Source organism: Drosophila simulans, chromosome 3R, assembly GCF_016746395.2.
Source record: "Drosophila simulans strain w501 chromosome 3R, Prin_Dsim_3.1, whole genome shotgun sequence".
Classification (NCBI taxonomy): domain Eukaryota; kingdom Metazoa; phylum Arthropoda; class Insecta; order Diptera; family Drosophilidae; genus Drosophila; species Drosophila simulans.
In genome coordinates this window covers 12,077,611-12,099,366 of record NC_052523.2, presented here as the reverse complement: position 1 = coordinate 12,099,366, position 21,756 = coordinate 12,077,611, and the positions used below count along the sequence as shown (strand labels likewise).

At 44.0% G+C, this 21,756-nt stretch overlaps 6 protein-coding genes across 7 annotated transcripts; 1 reads left to right on the top strand and 5 right to left on the bottom strand.

Annotated features, from left to right (window-relative positions):
• Positions 1 to 437: 437 nt before the first annotated feature.
• On the bottom strand, positions 438 to 1,239 carry LOC27206467 (10 kDa heat shock protein, mitochondrial). Its single transcript, XM_016176759.3, has 2 exons — positions 1,090 to 1,239; positions 438 to 1,015 (listed from the first exon to the last, which is right to left on the bottom strand). Exon 2 carries the CDS (start codon positions 1,008 to 1,010, stop codon positions 702 to 704), a length of 309 nt encoding a protein of 102 aa, XP_016034754.1. The 5' UTR covers positions 1,011 to 1,015; positions 1,090 to 1,239; the 3' UTR covers positions 438 to 701.
• A 1,746-nt stretch (positions 1,240 to 2,985) lies between these two features.
• Positions 2,986 to 6,359, bottom strand: LOC6728144 (pyrokinin-1 receptor). Its single transcript, XM_002103459.4, has 4 exons — positions 5,100 to 6,359; positions 4,324 to 4,541; positions 3,967 to 4,119; positions 2,986 to 3,892 (listed from the first exon to the last, which is right to left on the bottom strand). Exons 1-4 carry the CDS (start codon positions 5,956 to 5,958, stop codon positions 3,830 to 3,832), a joined length of 1,293 nt encoding a protein of 430 aa, XP_002103495.1. The 5' UTR covers positions 5,959 to 6,359; the 3' UTR covers positions 2,986 to 3,829.
• A 1,306-nt stretch (positions 6,360 to 7,665) lies between these two features.
• On the bottom strand, positions 7,666 to 11,572 carry LOC6728143. The gene is made up of 3 exons (XM_002103458.3): positions 10,914 to 11,572; positions 9,308 to 10,599; positions 7,666 to 9,229 (listed from the first exon to the last, which is right to left on the bottom strand). The coding sequence occupies exons 1-3, from the start codon at positions 10,998 to 11,000 to the stop codon at positions 8,710 to 8,712; spliced, it is 1,899 nt and encodes a 632-aa protein (XP_002103494.1). The 5' UTR covers positions 11,001 to 11,572; the 3' UTR covers positions 7,666 to 8,709.
• A 1,058-nt stretch (positions 11,573 to 12,630) lies between these two features.
• LOC6728142 (odorant receptor 88a) lies at positions 12,631 to 14,261 on the top strand. Its single transcript, XM_002103457.4, has 4 exons — positions 12,631 to 13,442; positions 13,505 to 13,694; positions 13,757 to 13,912; positions 13,969 to 14,261. The coding sequence occupies exons 1-4, from the start codon at positions 12,631 to 12,633 to the stop codon at positions 14,014 to 14,016; spliced, it is 1,206 nt and encodes a 401-aa protein (XP_002103493.1). The 3' UTR covers positions 14,017 to 14,261.
• On the bottom strand, positions 14,259 to 15,496 carry LOC6728141. Its single transcript, XM_016176758.3, has 2 exons — positions 14,953 to 15,496; positions 14,259 to 14,896 (listed from the first exon to the last, which is right to left on the bottom strand). The coding sequence occupies exons 1-2, from the start codon at positions 15,269 to 15,271 to the stop codon at positions 14,259 to 14,261; spliced, it is 957 nt and encodes a 318-aa protein (XP_016034753.1). The 5' UTR covers positions 15,272 to 15,496.
• A 39-nt stretch (positions 15,497 to 15,535) lies between these two features.
• LOC6728140 (kinesin-like protein KIF19) lies at positions 15,536 to 21,550 on the bottom strand. 2 transcript variants are annotated; one of them, XM_016176757.3, is made up of 6 exons: positions 21,344 to 21,550; positions 18,210 to 18,417; positions 16,625 to 18,056; positions 16,416 to 16,564; positions 16,011 to 16,354; positions 15,536 to 15,952 (listed from the first exon to the last, which is right to left on the bottom strand). In XM_016176757.3, the coding sequence occupies exons 2-6, from the start codon at positions 18,318 to 18,320 to the stop codon at positions 15,736 to 15,738; spliced, it is 2,253 nt and encodes a 750-aa protein (XP_016034752.1). In that variant the 5' UTR covers positions 18,321 to 18,417; positions 21,344 to 21,550; the 3' UTR covers positions 15,536 to 15,735. The 2 variants fall into 2 exon arrangements, with proteins under 2 accessions (XP_016034752.1, XP_039151734.1); XM_039295800.2 differs by having other exon boundaries at positions 21,433 to 21,549.
• Between the last annotated feature and the right edge of the window lie 206 nt (positions 21,551 to 21,756).

Here is a 21,756-nt window from a genome sequence, read left to right as displayed (position 1 = left end):
GCACCGCACATTCACCGTTAGTCCGCCGCGGAGATAACGGGTCAGCCAATACGAACGGTACTGCCGACTGCAGAGCCTCCAGCACGAAGAAATCCGAACGGAACCGAAGCCATCCATCTGCCAATGAGCTGTTAGACGGAGGAGCCCACGCAACAGGCTGCCGAGTGGGTGGCGTTTGGTGGTTCAGAGTGGACTAGGGCACAGTGGGTGGGCAGTATGGCATAGTGTGGGAGTAACAGTTGCATAGTAAGGGGAATCCCATAGAATAGCTCCATCTTAAAAGTTTATGCCATAGCACACTTTTTGGGGCAATATTGAAAAGTGCCTTCATCGTAAAATATCTCCTTTACTACGCCTCTGAATCAGAGCGAAGGTCAAGGTACAAAACATGGTCTCCCTTGTCTTATTTCATAGCAGGCAGAAAAAGAATTTTGATATTTTGATAAAACACAAATGGCACCTCTACAGTGGTTTATTTGGCCTGTCCTTACACGATTTGGCAGTGTGAGTGGTAGCTATAAGAGCAGGCGCGACATGTTTCATAGTCGGATGAAGTGTGTGGAGTGTGTAGTTTGGCCATCTACCAAATATAACATTTCATTATAATCATTTAGTTTCGAACGCAATTAGGAGGATGAGTAGTGGTTTCAGCATTATATGTATATCGTCTTGGCTTTGGGGTTTGAGAAGTTGTTGCAGATCTATTCTAGTTTAGCAAGGATGTCGCTCTCGCGGAACAGGACATACTCGCGCTTGTCGTCCATATCGACCTTGGTGCCACCGTATTTGGGCAGCAGCACGCGATCGCCCTCCTTGACGCCAACGGACAAGTGTCCAGCTCCAGCAGGATTGCGGGCTCCGGGTCCGACGGCAACCACAACGCCCTGCATCTCCTTGGGCACCGACTCCTCGGGCAGCAGGATGCCGCCCGCGGTGGTGGTCTTCACCTCGAAACGCTGGATTAGAATGCGGTCCAGCATGGGAATCACCTTCTTAATAACGTTGGACATCGTTCCTTAAGGAAACAGAGAAAATGTTACATTCAAACAGTATTGAGACTATTCACTTTGTGCTTTCACTTTTTGTTACCTTGTTTCTGAGTGTTTTACTATGTTTTTCACTTTTTATAAATATTATATATTTTTTTTTTTTAATTTTGGAAGAACGATGTTGTTCCTATACTTCCTAGCTGTAGACTGACGAATATCAGGTCGAGTCAAACCTAATACGACGAAAAGCAAAAGTCAAGGCTATAGTGATACGACCTAGAATTTGTGTATTCTACAGCCAACTAAGATCTCACTTTTGCGTTATAAAAAAGTTTCATTAAACATCATCGTAAACTCTAAATAAAAATAATTCAAATAATATAAGCTATTATTTTAATATAAAAAATTCTCCTAAATAGAAAATTCACATAATAGAAAACTTGTACATTTATGAGCAATAATTAAATGTTCTAATTAAATGCAAAACAGCGATCTTTTGTGAATATAACAAATGTTTGCCAAGCAAACGCATACATCTTCGCAGGTTGACGACAGCACTGCGTATGCTTATTTTTCTCGTCTAGCCGGCTTAAATTAACCTCAGCACGTGAATCACGAGTCGTGACCGTCAATTGAAATTCCGCTAATTAAGAACAAAACGAAAACCGCACAATCAAAGTCACTGCAGCATCAGAGTTTATAAAAAGTTCGAAAGGGTGCGAAAAACATGGTCCACTCTAGCGTCGTTTTGCTTTGCTTCTTTCGTGCTGCTCTGATTAGTTTCCCACACTGCAGTCAACGCCACCTGTTGGCAGCTTGACTCACTAAAAAGTGTGGGAGGGGGCTTCCGTCTCCCATTTTCTCCCTTTCTCTCTCTCTTATTTGTTCCCTCTGTATGTGTGGCTTCCTTCCTTGTGCGTACGTGCTTGTCTATTGGTGTGCGTGAGTGGGTGTTTGTCTAAACTTTTGGCACATTAAACGCTGTTTTGTGTGGCTTTACCTATCCAGTGTATTGTTTTAATATACCCTGTAAAATAAGCAGGCTGGTGCACCTGAACTCATTATATAGATGGCTATAAATTAAACATGTTTTTTTAAGAGCATTAAATGTTTATAAAATAATGAATATTTTAAAAACATCTGAAATGAAACAAATGATTGGGAAAAGTTTAAATATTGTGTGTCAAAATGTCGCTTATTTAAATTCTTAAAAATTTTTTACTTATTTTTAAGTGATCTGATAAAAACTTAAAATTAAAATATATTGAAATAACATAAATATAAGAAGGTAAAATTGTTATAAATAATTTCTACCAGTGTGTAGTACTTTGTAAGAAATATGTATAGGTATATTTTCTTTTTCTTGAATTTAGTAATTTAAAACTTACTTTATTACAAGGTATCCCAAGTGTGGATCGTAATTTAGCTCACCCATTTGCCATTTTTTCCGCTTCACCTTCCTGCTGCTTTTTCTCGCCCGATTTGCTCGTAAATCACAAACTTCATAATTTCTACGTCACTTTGCGGGCATGTGTGCGTATGGGTGTGTACGTGGCTTTTGCTCCTCTTGCCGGTTGTATTGAGCCAATTCTTTTTTGGCCTTACGTGACGTTGGCAGAACAAATCGTTTTTGTTTTAGCCATCTGACTTGTTTGCTCCTTTATGGCCCGCTGCGCTTTGGACTTTGACGCATTTGCGTCGCTTTAATGCGGGTCTGGTTCCTCATTACGGCCAATCCTTACTAGTACTTGCACTTTCTGTGAATTTGGCTGGGTTTTCCATTTGGCTGATTGCATTTTCATAACAATTTGGGGGATTACTAATGCGCCACGTCGTCCCTGCATTTGCATGACCTTGAACCAGTCGCCACCTCATTAGAATTTCATTTGTAGTCAGCAAGGCGCAGACGACAGGGCCACAATCGATAAAAACCCAAATGTATTTTATGGCCAAATTACATTTTTACCAGAGTGAATCCATAGAAAGATGCGGAAAATAAGCGGGCGCGGAATATGCTAAGCTTTATTTGCAGCCATGGGAATAATCTTAATACAGCAAATTCATCCTTTAAGGTATCTCTAGGATATATACTAAGTTTCTGTTTAGTAAGCGAACTTTGTCCGTCATTTCCATTGAGTTGAATGCTACATTTTTTAAATCTTATTTTAAAGGCGATTCGATACAATATACAGAATCTACTATGTTTAAGATCGCAACGTTTTTTTTTTTCCATTCTCTTAACTAAACACTTTAAAAGCACATCTGTGTTACACTTTGGTATGCATGTGAAACATTTGGTTAACTAAAACATATATCTACGCAATTTAAAGAGCAAGCTATTTATTACATTTCAAGGGGCTAGCTTTTCGTTTTTAAATTATATTCCTATATTTAAGTGGTGGGCGTTCACTAGTGATTGATTTATGCTTATCATTATCGATAATGTTATTAAGTTATATCCGCCTCAGGCTTGTTTAAGAGTAAATCCCCCGAGCTCTGACCAAAGTTTAATTTTAAGAGCGCCAGTATGCTGAATAGTATGAGTCAAAAGATCGAATATTCTTAGACTGAATAATTCTGAATACTTGAAAGACTAGTTTAGGAGTTTTTCCAGCCGATGTCCGCAGCTGAATGAATGAAAAACTTAATGCTTAAGGGAGAGAGTGCGCTCGACTGTGATTAACTTTTAATTGCCAAATGCAAATCAATGCAAAAGCAGTTTAAACAAAACGCTTTGGTAGCAGCAGCAATAGCGATAGACGACAAATAACTGGCTTAAACAGAATTCAAATAAATTAGCATCAGGAAGCCGCACGAGAGAGTGAGTTCGAGTTTATCAGTTAGTTGACTTGGGCACCGATCATGGCGTACTGAGCGGCGACTGGCGGTTTGTTCGTCGGATTCTGGATGCGGATTACACATAGAGAGAGAGAGCCAGTTAATATCGGACTATCCACTGATTATAGGGGGCACTTGCCTGCATTATCGACGGTTTCGGCTGCTCCGCCGACTCAATGGAGAAGCGCTGCGTTTGACTGGAATTGGTTAGTGCCCTGCGCAGGCGGCGCGATTCGATGTTGTTTCGCGAGTTCAGCGAACCCTTCGATACCTTCTTGCCAAAGAGCACGGCCTGAAAGAGCGGGAAATCCGTAAGGTAATTAGTTAAATAGAAAAATTAAGAAATTCGAATTATTAAATAATATATCTTCATCTCAATGAGTATCTTATAGTCGACTTAAGCGCTATCTCTGGAAAATAACATTATATATTTATAATACACATAAATTTGAAATATAGTATTGTGTATAACAAACCCCACTTCCGTTTTACTCACCTTGAAGGCCTCTCGGAACTTGTGGCTCATGATGTTATATAACAGCGGGTTGATGCAGGTGGACAAGTAGTAGAGGACTCCGGAGACGTAGGTCATCACCGTGTAGACAAACTCGTGCTGATCCCGCAGTTTGGCCCCCCGTGCAGGGGCGTAGATGGCAATCAGTCGCTGGGCGTGGAAGGGGGCCCAGCAGAGGAAGAAGCACACCACCACGGCCACTAAAGGGAGAGGGGCGGGAAAAGTCAGTGACGTGGGGATGAAAATGGAATGGCAATGGTAATGGGGAAGACACAGCGAGAGGCACAGATAAAGAGTCAACGATTATATTTTTTGGTAATCGCAATTGTCATCATAAATGGAGAGTGCCAAAATGACAAACGCAGTAAATTGGCTGCAGACGGGTTGATTAGCCCAGCTTAGGGCATATGGTCAAACAGTTGGCATACACTGAGCAAAAATCAAAGTACAGCTTTTAAAACTCTTCTTCATTACGAGTATTATAAATAAAGAAAAATATCTAATTACGAAATCATTTAACAGAATTTTTAATTTGCAAGACTTTACTTTTGTAAGAAGACTAAGCCCAATTAAATCCGGAGGGTTCTACTTTTGTTTTTGTCAAAATTTCTTACTAATTTAATCACCTGATTACTATTAAGTCATGTTTATATACTGGTTAGCGGTTAAAAATCTGTCATTTAATTTGTGACTCCCGCATTATTGATGGTGTTTTTTCGCAGTGTACTCTATCTACTTGTGTATCGTGCTATAATTACCTAGCATCCTGAGTACTCGCCGGGTGCCATAGTGATTGAGCCGACCTCTCACCGAGCTGAGTTGAGCCCCCGAGCCGCCCATCAATCCCGCTGTCCCTGCTCCACTTCCTCCTCCGTTGAAACTCATAGCGGTACCGGATCCACCATAGCGGTAAAGGATCGTATCACTAGGCACACTCTTCAGCTGCTGCCGTCTGGCCGCCGAGGCAGGACCCTCCACTAAAGTGGATCTATACAGGTGCACACCGATGAGCATGTACAACACTAGAATAATGGACATCGGAGCCAGGAAGAATATGAACGTGGACAGCTGGAATGAGTGCTTCACTATGACCCGCACTATGCCGCATTGCTCCACTCCCGAATAGTGCTCGATTCCAAATTGGGCAGCCTGCGGAATGGCAGTAACTATGGCCATAATCCACACCAGGACAATGATGCGAATGGCGCGGCTGAGTTTACTCATGGCCTGGCCCAGAAACGGATGGCAAATGGCAATATACCGCTCCACCGTGAAGGCCGTAATCGTTAGCACCGTGGCATTCGCCGATGTCTCCGCCAACAGACCACGTCCGATGCAGATGTACTCCCCAAACACGTAAGGGTACTTGGACCAGATGTAGGACACCTCCTGCGGAACGCCCGACAGCAGGAGCAGGAAATCCGAGATGGCCAGCGAGAAGAGGTAGTAATTCGTGGCCGTGTGCATCGAACGGTTCTTCTTAATCACAATGCAGGTACTTATGTTGCCAACGACACCGGTGATGAAAATCAGGGAGTAGACCACCGTTACGGGTATCACGATGGCCAGCGGATCGCGAGGCGGTCCAAGATCATGGCTCATATTGCCAGCGGACATGGCGCCGGCGGCCTGGAATTTTTCCCCTTTTGTTTTCACAAAATTTCCACTAACAGCGCTAAATTCCACTGCCGTTTAACTGCTGCGGCTCCGGCTGCGACTCGATGTCCCCTCAACTATGCTAATTATAATAATTTATTGGAGGCGACCGGGCGGAGGAGGGACAGGTCTGGACTCGCGCTTCGCAATGCTAGATACTCGATTCTAAGATTCAGATACTCGACTGGCACGCAAACGCACCAAATTACCGACGAGGTCGAGATCCGTATACCGTATTCAGTATTCCGTATTCCCGGCCGTTGTTCTAGGGGGCCCGAATTCTGATTCCCGAGAGCAGCTGCAACCGCACTCCAGCGCGCTCCAAACTTATCTGATAAGCCGCGGCGACATTTCATTCAGATTTGTATCTGTATCTGAAAGCCAGCGACGAAGCGTCGCTGTTTTTCCCTCACATGAACGCGGAAGGTGAGCGACATGGCTGTAATGACCGAGCGTCCAGCGAACGTGCCGGCTCAATTAAATCTTGAAAAGCGGCGAAATCTTGATGGGACTAGCCTATGTTAGAGACTAAACACAATGGCTCCGAATACAACGCAATTTTTGGGTAATTAAAAAGGCTAATTAACAAAAACTTGTAATAATGTTTGCTTTGGCCCATTTATAAAACACTTAGTTGGGAATTTTGACTTTGTGATGCACATAATCCTAAATAAACCTCGATACTGTAAACAACACATCTTGGAATTAAAAGGCAAAATAAGATGCAATAATATTAGATGATGCAATAAAATACCAGCTGACCGAAGGCAACTGTGCGTATGAGTATGTCCAGCAATCTAACTTTTTAGCTCATAAGTAAGAATATTGTTATTTGTTTATTGCGAAAGTAAATTCTATCTTAAACAAAGAATAATATATATACTTTTAATGAAGTTTATCTTAATTAAAATATATTTTGTGTAAGCATGTGATGTGGTGTCTACTTAGCCCAACTTAGTGACACCACCATCTGGAATTTCGCGCACCTTCCAGTCTTATTTGCGGGTCCGTCTCGGGCCGCAGTCGTGTGTGTATTTTGGCAACAATATTTCATAGTGTCTATGGAGCAGCAACGTTGGCTCGGGACATTAGCCACTGTGCGCCAACAACAACACAACAGGCCATGGTAGAACCACTAACTTGGCCGAATGCGCCTCGCGATTCTCAAGACAGTTCGGGCTTTTTAGCTGCTTCACGCCGTCGACGAGTGACATTTTCTATGGCCACATAATATTTTCATTCATTTGTTTCGTTTCGTCTCGTTTAGCACCGGCAAACGCTAAGTGTGCCGACCCCCCCACCTGGATATGGCCAGATATAGCCGCCCCCCTGCCCAGTTATCGGCGAAAACCCGGCACACGCCTCTTGATGGGTGTCAAAGTGCGTGCAATGCCTCTGGAATTTGGCACGAGTCGAATGGTTTTCCCCGCTCGGAAAGCTTTTCGTGTGCAGCGGGGAGCTGCAAAGCTTTCCACCCACTGTTTGTCGAACTGAGGGGAAATGAAAAGCGGGTGAACAGCAAGGAAAAGCCCATCAATCAACGTCGGAGGGTGATTTGGGGTGAAGGATGAAAGCTTATGTGCTGCACCGCCACGGAAGTTGTGAACTGCAAAGTTAGGTAGGGCACCACCGGCACTATATTTAATCAAAAAAAAAAATCTACAGAAAAACCATTGAAAATTTTGTCCATTTATTTAGCATTTATTAGTTTTCTTCAAAAGAAGCTGAATATCTTTTATACGTAGCACACATCTTATGTTAAGTCCTCTACCTTCGTTTCGATTAGCTTATAACACACGTAAACATTTATTAAATGTTCTAAGTTGATTAAGTAAAGTAAAATTCTTCAAAAGAATATATATTCCAAAAGTTCCGTTCTTTCTTATCGGGAGAGTCTTGCTTCCCTTATACCTAAATCCAACGATTTCTTTAAAAACTTTTCTGAAAACTTCTTACGTCTATGAATTAAAATATATCATATATGGGTTGGTTAGATTTGAACATCCACTTATTCTAACAGCCTCTTTTCGCAACTCGTTCCTTGAAAATGTTTATCAACCGTATAGTTATACTACGTAAGATATAAAAATTGTAGACACACTCTGATTAATATATTGACTTGAACAACACTCAAAGTATTATTTGTAGATGTATTGTTTCGTTGATTAACCCGATTAGTAGGTGTTTAGAAATGCAAGCTCCTTGGGCTTTCAATATGGCCTTAGATTACGTATAAGTAAAGTTTAGGATAAAGTCTTTACTTGGCTGGTATTGCTCGATTCATTGAAATTAAAAACTCTGCTGATAAATCGTTATATCGCTATTGATGGAAATTGCATGGAGTTTCAAGATTGTTTAAAAATAAATCTGAAATGTTTAAGTTGGTTTTTGGGTGGGATGAATACTTGTACTTTCTTATTTGGCTTCTGTTGTGGCTGATCTTAAAATAGTAATCGGATGGGGCTTTAAAAAATCTAAGTATCACCTCTAAAGTTTTTTTCCCAAAGTGTTCAGGGTCTAGAATAATTTCCTAACGGATAAATCAATGTACGTTTGACGCTCAGCTGCCTCTTAATCTAATCGTCTTACGAGCGACTAAACTACGATCTCGATTATCTCGGTCTCATCGTCGTCGAACTCATCATCCTCGTGGCTCCCCCAATCGTTGTTTTGGGGAGTGTTTCGGCTCCGTCAGTGGATGTACCTCTCCTGCTATAGAAGCACCTGCTTCATTTGTGGTCGCTGCGCCTCCAGAATGCGCTGCGCCTGCTCATGATCCATGCCGTCTATGGAGCAGGCGATCAGCTCGACTAGATTGTGCCCATGGGCCAGGATGTGGTGGATCGATTGCAGGGTCAACTTGACGCAGTTGCTCAGGTTGAGAATTCGCAAACGCTTTAGATTGCTTACAATATTCAGTACAGTCTCATCATCCACCGCCATGCAACTGGACACACAAAGTGCCTCCAGGGATGGACAGTTTTGGGTCAATGCCTCAAATCCCTCTGAAGTGAGACGGTTGCAGTAGCCCAGTGATAGGGCTCGCAGCTCTGGTAACTTCAGACCAACCTTTAGAGAACTATCCGTGACATTGCGACAGCCCCTAAGGTTAAGTTCCTTCAATCCGCGAAGTCGACTTATAGGATAGGGTGTGTCTCCATATCCCATCAGGCCTTGATCCGTAATCTTCATACAGTAATCGATGTTAAGATTTCGCAGTCTTGTCTGGTATCTGTAAATGATAATAAATGAGTGTAAATAGTATTTGTGTCTCTCAGAACAAGATTATTTTAAAACTTAGAATACTCACTGGCAAATGGTGGCCATTGTGCGATCCGTCACCGCTTGGCGGCAGTTATCCAAACTGAGGCGTCTAAGGTTGGGCAGTCGCTCCAGCAGCTGGCACATGGAGCTCTCGTCCAAGAATATGGTTTCCTCCAGATGCAGCTCCTGCAGGCTGTAGTTAATATCGCCGGCCAGCCCTTGAAGCAAACCCATTCCAGTCAGCTCTCTGCAATAAGCCATGGTCAGTGCCTCCAACCGACCACTCAGCTGGCGCAGTGCATCAATGCAATTGGCGTTGAGTTGGACACAAAACATTAGGTCCAGCACCTTCAGAGTGCTCTGCCACTTGCCAGCTATATAGAGCAGTAATTCGTTGGTGAGCGATAACATTCCGGTCAAGTCGAGTTGACGGATTGGTGCTGACTCCGGAACGGCTCTTAGGACAGCTTCCAACAGGACCAGATGACAATTTCCCGAAAGCTTGAGAGTGCGGAGATTGTGCATGTTTTCGAACGCGTGGCACCATTCACCTGTATCGATGCCCGGCGAGCAGCTGAAGAATAAGTCCACGCACACCAAGGTGTCCGCATGATCCTGTAGGACCTCCAGTAGAGCGTTTTCGTTGTTCCGCCGGAATTCGAATTGCAGGTGTCGCAGTTGCACCTTGTTCTCCGTTCGTCGCAGCTGCAACAACCAGCGCATTTTAAGCACCGAGTCCAAACTCACGCCATCGCATTCGAATCCCACAAGGTGGGAAAACTGCTTCATGTCCAGGTCATCCATCTCCTTCAGATGCTGGTCATCCATGGAACTCGTCGTGGCAATGGTCAGAACCTTAAGGTTTGGTAACTTGCCATCCAGATTCCGAAAAACTGGAGCATGGCGCACTTGCAGATGCTTCACTTCGTGGCCCACGAGACGCAGAAAGTTCTCCAACTGGCGGCACTGGCGTAGATTCCTTAGTTCAATCCGCTCGAAGCTCAAATAGCAGTTTCCGCCCTTCGCATGCTTGTGGATCGCCTCCAGGTTGTGTTGCGTCACTATCACCTTGCCCTTCTCCATGAATCGGCGACGATGAACTAGATCACGGCACCGCCAGGACACCATGCGCAATTGCTGCAGGTCGTTGTACGAAAGGTAGGACATGATCTCCAGCCACATCTCGTTGGGCAGCAGTTCGATGGCAGCTTTGGAGGAACACTCCTTATCCTTATCCGAGTCCAACTTTTCCGGGGTTGGGGGCGGTGTCGGTGGCGCCGCAATGGAACGGGCGATCGCCAGCAGGGGATTCAAGTTCAACTCCATTCTGTTGGGGGCCTATAATGGAAAATGGGCTTTCGTCAAATAATATTTAAATTATATTATATTATAAAGCATATCAATAAATATTTTTACTTGGCAATACTCCTAGATCTGGCTTTAAATAGAAAAATAATAGGAATTTTCACTTAACCATGGTAATAACGGATAGGTTTTCTCAAGCGATCCTCCCTCGTGAAGGTTCGATGCACCTGACCACCTGTTCTCGGGCCGGCTGAGTTTGGTTGCCAAGGTTAAGTGCGTTTTTCCACCTTCTTCTCTCAGCCACCCCCCTTTCAGAATTTTCCGAAATGTGTACACAAACAACTCACCTGAGCGTAGCTGCAGCTCAGCCTCTCGAAAAGCCTCTTTTCACGGCGCTGACTCGGTTTTCCACTCGTTATCAGACTATTCCCCATGCAGCAACTCAATTCAATCTCAACCTTCTGTTCGATGAAGTCACTGAATTTTTTTGAGTATTTTCTTTCAGAGTTTTGGTTACAACCTTGCCATGGATTGTCAAAAATGTTATTAATTGCTTACATATGTATTGGGAACTTGTTTCAACATAATTTGTGCTGTCTCTACGTGATTGCGCTATTATTCTGGCTCGAATTACATATTTTGTAATTATTTCAAACTTTAAGCGGTTTCGTATTTATTGTCTGTAAACACATTTCATCACTGTTTGGTACAATTTATCCCGTTGTTTTCCTATTCCTATTAAATGTTGTATGCGTTGCAGAACTGCGTTTTATTGCCTTGATTTGCGTATTTGTGCAATTGCACGATTGAATTTCCTTTTGCTTCAGCTGCCCACTAACACTCTCGATAATTGTGAATAATATAAACAAATTTTCAATTAATTTCAGCGATTTTCTTTTCCAATTCGACAGCAACCTGCTGCCGCCGCTGGTCGGGTTACAAAATCCAAATGCGAACGGAAAACAAACTTCTCACAGCTGTGTATCTGTATTTAATGACGAAAACCGCTCGTCAAGGGCCGCAGATAAATTTCCAGATACTTTTCACATGCAGATACTTCTGCGTATTTAACACGCATGCTCTCTCTCTCGATTTTTTTCTCTCGGGAGAGCCCTTTCTCTCTCGATTTGTTTATGTTTGCCGCCGTTTGTGTGACCCACATAAAGAAAGAAGCAAAAAAAAAAACGGTAGATAAGGGGCGGCCTTGATTTTGGTGTGTGTGTAAAGAGGGGAGGGTGCTTGCATTCGGACAATAAGTTAGCTAGAGAGCGGAGAGCGTTAAGTGTTAGCGTAAACTTACCCCCGTTTTGAACAGTGCATGCCTCGGACAATATTACGAAATGCACCAGGGGCACTCACTACGCACAACTAATTACACAATTTCATGTACAGTCAAGCCTCGCCAACGTGAACTAAAACCATACCAACATATATATTATTTATGCTACATTCATCTTATGCTTCACCTTTTAACTAAAATATTAGGTTTTTTAATACAATATTTTTTAAAGTTTTAAGGAAACATTTTTTCTTTTCATTATCTAATTTATGCTGAAATGAGTTCAATTGAACTTGTCGACTGTTAAAAATCAGCAATTAAATCAACACTAGCTGAGCAATTAACCTAAGTAGCAATTAGTATTAGCAACAGCAAACCTATAATTCCGACAAGATGGTGAGAAAATGAAGCAATTATAAAATAATAATAGATCGCGACAGTGAAATTTAAATAATTATTTAAGTATTGTCAGTCCTAATAAACTACAAGATACATATTTTATATAAAAAAATATTAAGCAAACACATTTAAAATTAATGAAATGCATTATGAAAAAAAAGAGTTCTTAAATAACACTTTCTTAAAGACATAATCTCAAGCTTACTTTCTTCTAACTAGTTATTTGCCTGTAGCTAATTTACTGCGATCATGAAACGTGCAATTTAGAATCCAATCTGGCAGGACCTTAATAATTAGACTCGTAATTATTAAGGATAATTGGCCATATATAAGAAGTTTATAGATACTAGAAACCATACAGAAAAGTCAAGTGAGTACAGCATACCATGAAGCCAACGGAAATCAAAAAACCCTATCGAATGGAGGAGTTTCTGCGTCCGCAGATGTTCCAGGAGGTGGCTCAGATGGTGCATTTCCAGTGGCGGAGGAATCCGGTGGACAATAGCATGGTGAACGCATCCATGGTGCCCTTCTGCTTGTCGGCGTTACTCAATGTCCTGTTTTTCGGCTGCAATGGTTGGGACATCATAGGGCATCTTTGCCTGGGACGTCCTGCCAACCAGAATCCGCCGGTGCTTAGCATCACCATTTACTTCTCGATCAGGGGATTGATGCTATTCCTGAAACGAAAGGAAATCGTTGAGTTTGTTAACGACTTGGATCGGGAGTGCCCGCGTGACTTGGTCAGCCAGTTGGACATGCAAATGGATGAGACGTACCGAAACTTTTGGCAGCGCTATCGCTTCATCCGTATCTACTCCCATGTGGGTGGTCCGATGTTCTGCGTAGTGCCATTAGCCCTATTCCTCCTGACCCACGAGGGTAAAGATACTCCTGTCGCTCAGCACGAGCAGCTCCTTGGAGGATGGCTGCCATTCGGTGTGCGAAAGGACCCAAATTTCTACCTTTTAGTCTGGTTCATCGACCTGATGTGCACCACTTGCGGCGTCTCCTTTTTCATCACCTTCGACAACCTGTTCAATGTGATGCAGGGACATTTGGTCATGCATTTGGGCCATCTTGCTCGCCAGTTTTCGTCCATCGATCCTCGCCAGAGTCTGACCGATGAGAAGCGATTCTTTGCGGATCTTAGGTTATTAGTTCAGAGGCAGCAGCTTCTTAATGGATTGTGCAGAAAGTAAATAATGAAAATTATTCATTGAATTTATTGTAATTATATTATATTTACCAATATCGAAGATACAACGACATATTCAAAGTGGCCTTCCTGGTGAGCAACTTTGTAGGCGCCGGTTCCCTCTGCTTCTACCTCTTTATGCTCTCGGAGACATCAGATGTCCTTATCATTGCCCAGTACATATTACCCACTTTGGTCCTGGTGGGCTTCACATTTGAGATTTGTCTACGGGGAACTCAACTGGAGGCGGCGGTGAGTTCTTTTGGATAAGTCCACAGTAAAGCCACAAAATAAGCAACATTACAAATTTACAGTCGGAGGGGCTGGAATCGTCGTTGCGAAGCCAGGAATGGTACTTGGGAAGCAGGCGGTACAGGAAGTTCTATTTGCTCTGGACACAATATTGCCAGCGAACACAGAAACTGGGCGCCTTTGGACTAATCCAAGTCAATATGGTGCACTTCACTGAAGTAAGTCAAATTAGAACGGAATAAATATATCTAATGGTACAAGTTTTGACTTACAGATAATGCAGCTGGCCTATAGACTCTTCACTTTCCTTAAATCTCACTAAAAGAATTGACCTTTTCTTGGTTTTCTGCTTGCCTTTATTTGTTAACAGTATGTGGTGTGACTTACATACTTTAGGCTTAAAAAACTATAGTTTATATGTAACTTGTTTTAAACGTTGTTGATTTACGATTCCGTAAAGTAGAAAACAAAGTAAACTACGAACTTAAATACGCCGTAGCTTGAAAAATGCTCATGATATCAAAAAAAAGTATTTAATTTTAAATAGAGAAAAACTGGTGTTCCTTAGTTGATGCAATGTTTTGAAGAAACGCATTTGTAATGATGCTTTCTGAGGACAAGCAGAAAGAAACAAGTGGCAGAGTGTCCATTAACACTTGATGATTTTGTGGACTTGAAGGGGCATCCCGGGCACTTGTAAGGCTTCGGTTCCTGCTGACAGATGGCCGTGTGAGCCTTGTACTCGATCTGGTTGGCCTTACTGTTTAGGCAGTAAGGGCACTTATATTTCCTAATTTTTGGTATGAATGAAACGTTTTTCGGATGATTTATCTCATTTTGAAAAGATTTGATACAACTGGGACACATTTGTAATACATTTGGGTACTGCTCAGGAATGGCACACTCCTTAGATGACCCCATATTCTGTTGCGAAGATTTGTAGATCGATTTTAATACTGTGTTCAACGCGAGCTGTTTTGGTGGGTTTCCGGTGGGTTCTCCGGATTCCACAGAACGTTTCAGTGTTTTGTTTGGTGAAACTGTACGTCCCTTTGATGAAACAACACGTGGTTCGTTGCACTCCTTTGGCAAGTCTGCGAATTTCGTAATTTCCTCAGGGCATAAAACTGAGCTACTTGAAGCACTCAGGTCCAATGGTGTTTCTAGTGATTCCTGGTCAGGCGCATTCAATTCCTCGGATTCTAAATTCAGCACAAGTGGTAAATCATTTCTTTCATTGGTATTGTATAAAACGTACCCACGTGTTCGTTCAGTTCATTTTCTTTGCTCAACTTGCAGGTGGTCATGCAGTTGATCACGGTTCCGTAGTTGATCAAATCGCTGATATGAAGGAGTTGCGCGTTGCAGTGGCATTTGTGGAGCACCAAAGTTCCGTGGTTGATAAAGGTTTTTAGCTTTAGAGTTAGCGGATTGGCTTTTCCCTTGCATTTGCCTGTCTTCATCAATCCGTAATTGGTCACTTTATCCGTATTCAGCAGTTGTAAGTCGTTTCCCGTTCCCCTGCAGTTGCATTTCCGATCGAGTGTAACACCGTGGTTTAAAATTATGCCCGACATAGCGAGTTCCTTTTAATTCCGCAGAATTGTACAGTTCCGTCAAGATAAAAAACGCAAGAAGAGTCGATATCGATTATGACCAGAGCTGCCATTCGTTTCGCACAAGTTCGATTCGCACATCGCGTTCGATTTCAAAAGTTTGAGGTTAACCCAGTGTTGGCCAATCTCGAAATTCAATGGTAATAATGCATTTAACCATTAATTAACTATACTCTCATTCTTCAGGACAAAAATGTTGTAGTTATTCAGCTAATTCCAAGCTGAATCAATATTTATATTTTAAAAATTTGTTAAATCCTTAAAGCTTACATTTTTATTGGATACATGCATAACATATTTAAGTGCCTGGGATGGAAAGATACAATGAGTAAATTTGAGCAGACATTCGAGTCCCCTTCCTAAGAATCCTAGGCCTTAGTTACAACTATTCCTGAGCACCTTCCTTTCCACTAGTGACGTTAATCCTACGGATGTGGATGTGGATTCCTGGCCACCCTTAACGAAGGGCGCCGTGGTCCTCCGGCTAGAATATTCGCACTTGTGGCTGCGGAAAGCCGGGGCAGACGCGGATTGACAGGTGGGCCCATGACTCGGTCGACAGGATCCATCTGGTTGTCGATTTGAGGCAGGGGCGAGGCCGGTGACCACTCTGAACTGGAACTGGAGCCGGGTGAGTCAGATCTTTGGGCAAATGTGACCATTTAATAACTTCCTTTCGGATCAATATATGAATCCTTACCCCGCAGTATAGATGGGCGGTAGTTTCCGTTCGTAGTTGCTGGTGCTGGGTGTGACCACGCCAGCATGTATCTCCTGCTGGTACAGCCCATAAAGCTCCCGCAACTCATCCGGCAGATCCACGTTGCCCTCTTCGATGAGCCTCCTCTGGGAGCTTATGATGTCCTCGCAGAGGCGTCGCTGTCTTTCTGCCCTAAGCAGTTGAAGGTCACGCCTGCGCAGCTCCGCCTGGCGAGCCAGCCGCTCCGCCTGCAGGGATACCTTGTCCGCCTCCAACTCGTGGACGCGGCAGAGCAAGGCCAGCAGTTCGCGTTCCTCATCACTGCTAATGCGCTCCGGAAGTTCCTGTTCGGAAAGGAAGATAATATTGCCCACAAATGAATAAATGCACCCCACTAAGACTCACATCCTCCAGTTTGACTCCCTTCTGGCGGCATTGCTCCAGCTCGTGCTCCGTCCTCTCGCGGATTTCCTTGTAGCGGCGAGTTTCCTTCTCTATGGCCGCCAGTTCTCCCCAGGCATTTTTCAAAGCCACCGATCCCTCTGATTCAATGTCTGCGGAAAAACAAACCAAATATGAGTATTTCGTGATCAGTAATATGTGGGAGCACCCACCGTCATCGCCCATTGCGTCATATAGTTTCCCAATGCGTCCTTGCCAGTGGGAGATAATCATATGCTGCCGCTCAGCGTCCAGTTCCAAGCCCAGTAGATGGCTCTCGGCCTCGAGGAGTTTCCTGCGCAGTTTCATCTGCTGCTTAAAGGTGAGAACGATCTGTTCGCGCAGGTAACGGAGTTCCGTCTTGCGCTGTTCGTCCTGTTCCTGTACAGCTTCCGATCCAGCTCCAGATCCGGCGGCTCCAGCAGAGCCAGAAGCTGCTGCGGCTGCCGCTGCTGCAGCTGCTCCACTCCGAGGCCTTTCGGCTAGCATCTTGGTGCGCAGACGTGATACTTCATCGCGCAGCTCCGAAACGAGACTTTGGTAGTGTTTGGTGGGAAAGTCCTTGAACTCATCTATGTATACGGAGTTCTGGAGCTTGGTGGTGATGCTATTAGCTCGATCGGCGTAAACCAGAGTGTTCTTGGTCTCATCGCGGTGCTTACTTTCCGGTGCAACATGGGCAATCATTACGGTCTTGCAGCGACCACTCAGCGCCTCCTTGAGCAGCCTGGTTAGCTTGGAGTCGCGGTAGTTGACATACCTAGCTCCGCCGGATAGTCCATTGATAACGTTGCCCAGCGCCAGCAAGCTTCGGTTTATGTGGGCACCTTCCTGCAGTCGTTTACCCCTATTCTTTGTTTTCTTAGCCCGCTCCGATCCAGCCAGATCGGTGAGAAAGAGTCGACCTTGCTTGGTGCCCAGCGGCGTTCTTGCCTGAACCATAATACTCAGAAGGGCGTGACTGCGTGAGGAGGTTTGATTCGCGGCCGTCGGCTCCATGGTCCTGGCCTTGTTTCCCTTGAGCAACAGACTCACAACCTCCTTTCTGCTGGAAGTGGTAATCTCCGAGAGACCAGCCACGGTGATACGCTGGCCACGATGATCCTCTCGCAGCTCCAAGGGTCCTCCAGGATTAAGGAGGTCCCTTATAAGCTCGTTGTATATCTCCAGGTAGGATATGGAAACGCGACACGAATCCGCCTCCGCTGACTCGATGTGACTGAATATATCTTCTATGGCGCGCACCATTAGCCCGATGTCCTGGCTGCTTACGTCTGTGGAATCACAGGATGCGGTGGGTGGGGCGCGATCGCTGGTCTGCGGTTTCTTGCGCGGCACAGGTCCTAGCATGGTGTGCGTCTTTCCGGATCCCGTGGCTCCATAGGCGAAAACGGCCGCATTCAGACCGTTCAGGACATCCCTGACCAAGGGAGCCGTAGTCGTTTTGTAAACCTGCTCCTGGCTGTCGTTCTCGCGGAATACATGATCGTACGAATACTGCCGTGGACGACTCTTTCCGCCATCATCGTACAGAAGTGATCCGCCGGAGACGACTTCGATGCAGCGTTCCGTGGCCTCCATACTGGGTCGAACCCGAACTGCCACCTGGAGAAGATTGGGAAATTATTATCACGTACTAAAACAATTGATTAGACGGAAAGAACTTCTTATCACATTATCTCTTCAATTGTAATAACAAATTCTAAATTTAAGTAATTGTTTTCGAAATAGTATCTTCTCCATAGAATATATACTCACCACTAATCTCTCCTCCTGCGCCGGTTGAGCTGTAGCAATGGATCGTCCTTGGGAGGAGTTGCTGCCCCCACTGCTGCCCGACCAGCTGCTCGCTCCAGCACTGGCCGCCATCACTGCGATCCTTCAGATAAATGGCAAATAGCAATGGATATGTGGGTGGGTAGTCCTTGTGCAGCCACGTGCCGCCTGGCCTGGTTGATGACCTGACCTGGACAGGACCATTACAAATCGTGTCAATTTGTTGTCAACAATCGTAAAACTGCCATCAGCGCGGGAAACACCCATCGAACTCCTAATGGACTTGTGAATTTGCGCGCCAAGGTCTCGCCTCTTTACAGGGAATTTCTCTGTGGAGGAGGGTCCTTGAAGTCCCATGGCTCCTGTTTACCTGTGGCCCAAAGAACTTAAGGAGCTAAAGGAGCTGGCGTGGGCCATAAATCAAGCCGTGAACTTGAACACCCAAAAAGTGCCTGCGTGTCTCCGCATGCAAATCAAATGGAGCAGTTCGATGGTCATCGAGAGGGTACTGTACCTCAACTGGGAACCCCGAAGTCCTTAAGAGTCTATTAACCTTCAAAGGTTTAGATTATGGATCAAAATTCCAATAAAAAGTTGATGGATCTCGAAAAAAATAATGTTGCTTCCAATACTTCCAATATTTCTAATCATATATTTCAAATCATATATGGATTCTTAAAAGTTCTTGCCAATTTTTCCTTTTTCGTATGATTAAATAGAAGTGCATAAAATTCAAATTAAATGGAAGTGTTGCCGGAAATAGAAGTGTCAATCCATTCACGCTAATCCATAATCCGTGTCCGTGTGCCTAACATGTTGTGACCTCTGACCCCAAACACCCAACACCTGTCAATCGTATAAAGGAAAACTTCCATAGCCCCGCAGCCAACTGTCGCTTCCCCAAAGCCATAATTAATTTCATTTGCCTAAGAGCTGCTCAATTATAAAACGTGGGACTTATTGAGTGCCAACGGGTTGGTTTATTCATTTTAATTCCATGTTCCCATTCAGGTGCCATGAATTTGTGATGGAACAGCCCATAACAAAAAGACCAAGCTTCCGCGGCACTTGCTCCTCAAATATGTACACAAATTACAGGCCTTGAATGTCAACAAAGATGGGCGTTCGAATTGAGTGATGGGGTGTCACTCGATACACTGGGAAAAATTATAATAGCGATCGCTTGAAATATATAGTTGTAGGATGTTAAAGAAACTCCTTGTAAAAACATGCACTTACATATATAATATTATTTTGGCTTTGGTGCCTTCGACATCATCATATTACTAACATAAATTTCTATTTTCTATATAAACTGATTAAAGTCTTAATGTATTACAGATAAACTTAATTCCGAATGCAATATATAATTTATTAGTTATGATAATTCGTTGTCTATTTGGAAGGCAGTTAATTTGATAATGCCGAAAATCGATTTGAGCACTTTAATGAGCGCCCATTAATGCACCACCCAATTGAGTCCGATTTAAACCACCACCCACGAGGAGACCTCAACACTTTTGCCAGTTCTTGTTTAGAATTCCACTACGACGGGCTTTGGTCGTTTATTGAATTTGTGTAAATTGCCGGCAGACACGACACGAAGGCAAGTGGACAGGACTTCTGAATCAACTGGATGTGAGGCGGCAGGTGGGTGGTATTCCGAATGGTTGGGGGTGGGTCATTCGACTGGGTGGTTGGGTGGTGCAGTGGTTCGCTGGCTCAGTGACTTTGTCTTCGGTTGTTGTCGCACGTCGACTGTTAATGTTTTTAATGCTTTGGTGTTCCATGTTTTGATTTGCCGGCTAGTGAACCCCATGGGGGAGTTGGGGCCACACGGAGGTGTGGCATTGTGTGGCCAACGCATGGTGGTCTGCTTAGAGCTCATTAGTGGTGCTCAGGGGGAGAATTGGGGCATTCGGGTCGGGAGTAATGGAGTGGCGCATATGAATTGGAGCTTTGAAAGGCGTTTTTCGAGGGAAAGTGTCCCGTTTCGGTAGGAAAGGGTAGCTGGAAAAGTCCTATAACTCCAAGCACGGCTAAGTAATAACACGTGTGACAGACTCTTTATGGCTAATGAGTTTGCTTTTCGATCCGGGACAGTCCAGTGAGTGATAAAGAACACATACCTTTTAACTCACTCATGGCAATGGCCATCGACCAAAAGGAATCCAAATAAACATACCCATCGATGGGGATCTGAATAAAACAAAAGACCCGTAAGCTTTGACAAATGGTTATAGTTATTTTGTATACGTTCGATATGCAAACGAGGTCACAAAATAATACCACTGCTTATTAAAGTTGTTATTCAAGTGCTTGATGTATTATAATTAAATATGGCTATGGTATTTATAATGTTTATAATCGGAAAATTCCATTGCAGAGCAATCCAATTTGGTATTAACCATATTTTTTGAAGTCTTAGGAGAAGGAATTCTGAATTCTAAAACAAATAAGATTCCTATTGGATAAGCAAAAATTATGAGTATTTCTCTATTAAATCCTGCCAAGCTAACAAAGCCCTAGAAAGGCAAACACCATAATGCTAGACTGTAATTACCCACCAGGAGCATTGCGTATACGCAGTGGTGGTGATTGATGGCTCTTGTGACCTGGAGACGACTTAATTACCCAAAGCCATTTCCCTTGGCACACACTTGCCGGGTTTATTTTTAGTGGCCCATCAAGCTGAGTGACCAGCCCCCAACATGCATCCAAGGTGACGTCATTTTCGAAGTGGACTTTGAATGCAAGTGCAAAACTTTTAACCTTCACGGGGTTTTCCAAATTAGCGCGTTTCGAGTTACGAGAAAGTTGTGCGTGTCACGAAACTTTGAGAATTTCGACATTAAGTGGGCCAACTTGTCCGCATTGACGAGGCGGCAGGCGAATTCCTTTCTTTCGCCATAAACAAAGTGGCCAGTGGCCCCAATCCTGACATGGAATAATGTAATATTTTACACTTGGCCAGCAAGTAAATCCGGCACCAAGTAGGTCAATTAAATGCGGTGCCCGCAGAGAGGAGCCACCCCAATCTCGGCTTACATTTCGATTATGTAAAACACACAATTGATAAAAACTTTTCAAGCACCTCTGCAGCGCGATTCACTTACAAATAGTTTTGTATTGCACTTTATCCGCTCGGAAAACTATTCCGGACACGCCACTCGCCGAAAAAAAAGGCTTAAAGTCAAAAACACACCGGAAACACTGGGTCGCCAAGAACGTCGTGGAGTATCCGAAATGAAAGCGGCCTGTGGAACCATTCGCGTCGACGTACCAAACTCAACTGAAGCGTCCGACTCGGCCTGGTCAGAAAATAACGAAATTATAGGCATGTCCAGGGGGTGGAATGGGTTCCAGGTTGGGTGCCTGCTGGGTGGGCGGTGTTCCGACTCCTGGCACGGCACAATCAACCAACTTTTGTTGTTGCCACGTTTTTACTACGGCATTGTTCAAATGCTAATGCGCCATTTTGCATACATTCCTGGAGAGTTCCACCTGCCGCTGGCCAGTTGTGGGTTAA

Coding starts and splice junctions, on each gene's coding strand:
- LOC6728144 (XM_002103459.4), bottom strand. CDS start 5,958: ATGTCCGCTGGCAATATGAGCCATGATCTTGGACCGCCTCGCGATCCG. Junction 4,542..5,099: donor GCGAGTACTCAGGATGCTAG/GTAATTATAGCA, acceptor CTCTCCCTTTAG/TGGCCGTGGTGGTGTGCTTC. Junction 4,120..4,323: donor AGTTCCGAGAGGCCTTCAAG/GTGAGTAAAACG, acceptor CCGCTCTTTCAG/GCCGTGCTCTTTGGCAAGAA.
- LOC6728141 (XM_016176758.3), bottom strand. CDS start 15,271: ATGTCGGGCATAATTTTAAACCACGGTGTTACACTCGATCGGAAATGC. Junction 14,897..14,952: donor TGAACTGAACGAACACGTGG/GTACGTTTTATA, acceptor TGCTGAATTTAG/AATCCGAGGAATTGAATGCG.
- LOC27206467 (XM_016176759.3), bottom strand. CDS start 1,010: ATGTCCAACGTTATTAAGAAGGTGATTCCCATGCTGGACCGCATTCTA.
- LOC6728142 (XM_002103457.4), top strand. CDS start 12,631: ATGAAGCCAACGGAAATCAAAAAACCCTATCGAATGGAGGAGTTTCTG. Junction 13,443..13,504: donor CTTAATGGATTGTGCAGAAA/GTAAATAATGAA, acceptor CCAATATCGAAG/ATACAACGACATATTCAAAG. Junction 13,913..13,968: donor ATATGGTGCACTTCACTGAA/GTAAGTCAAATT, acceptor TTTGACTTACAG/ATAATGCAGCTGGCCTATAG.
- LOC6728140 (XM_016176757.3), bottom strand. CDS start 18,320: ATGGCGGCCAGTGCTGGAGCGAGCAGCTGGTCGGGCAGCAGTGGGGGC. Junction 16,355..16,415: donor AGGGAGTCAAACTGGAGGAT/GTGAGTCTTAGT, acceptor CTTTCCGAACAG/GAACTTCCGGAGCGCATTAG. Junction 15,953..16,010: donor CCGCCCATCTATACTGCGGG/GTAAGGATTCAT, acceptor ATTTGCCCAAAG/ATCTGACTCACCCGGCTCCA.
- LOC6728143 (XM_002103458.3), bottom strand. CDS start 11,000: ATGGGGAATAGTCTGATAACGAGTGGAAAACCGAGTCAGCGCCGTGAA. Junction 10,600..10,913: donor TGAGCTGCAGCTACGCTCAG/GTGAGTTGTTTG, acceptor TTTCCATTATAG/GCCCCCAACAGAATGGAGTT. Junction 9,230..9,307: donor ACAATGGCCACCATTTGCCA/GTGAGTATTCTA, acceptor TATCATTTACAG/ATACCAGACAAGACTGCGAA.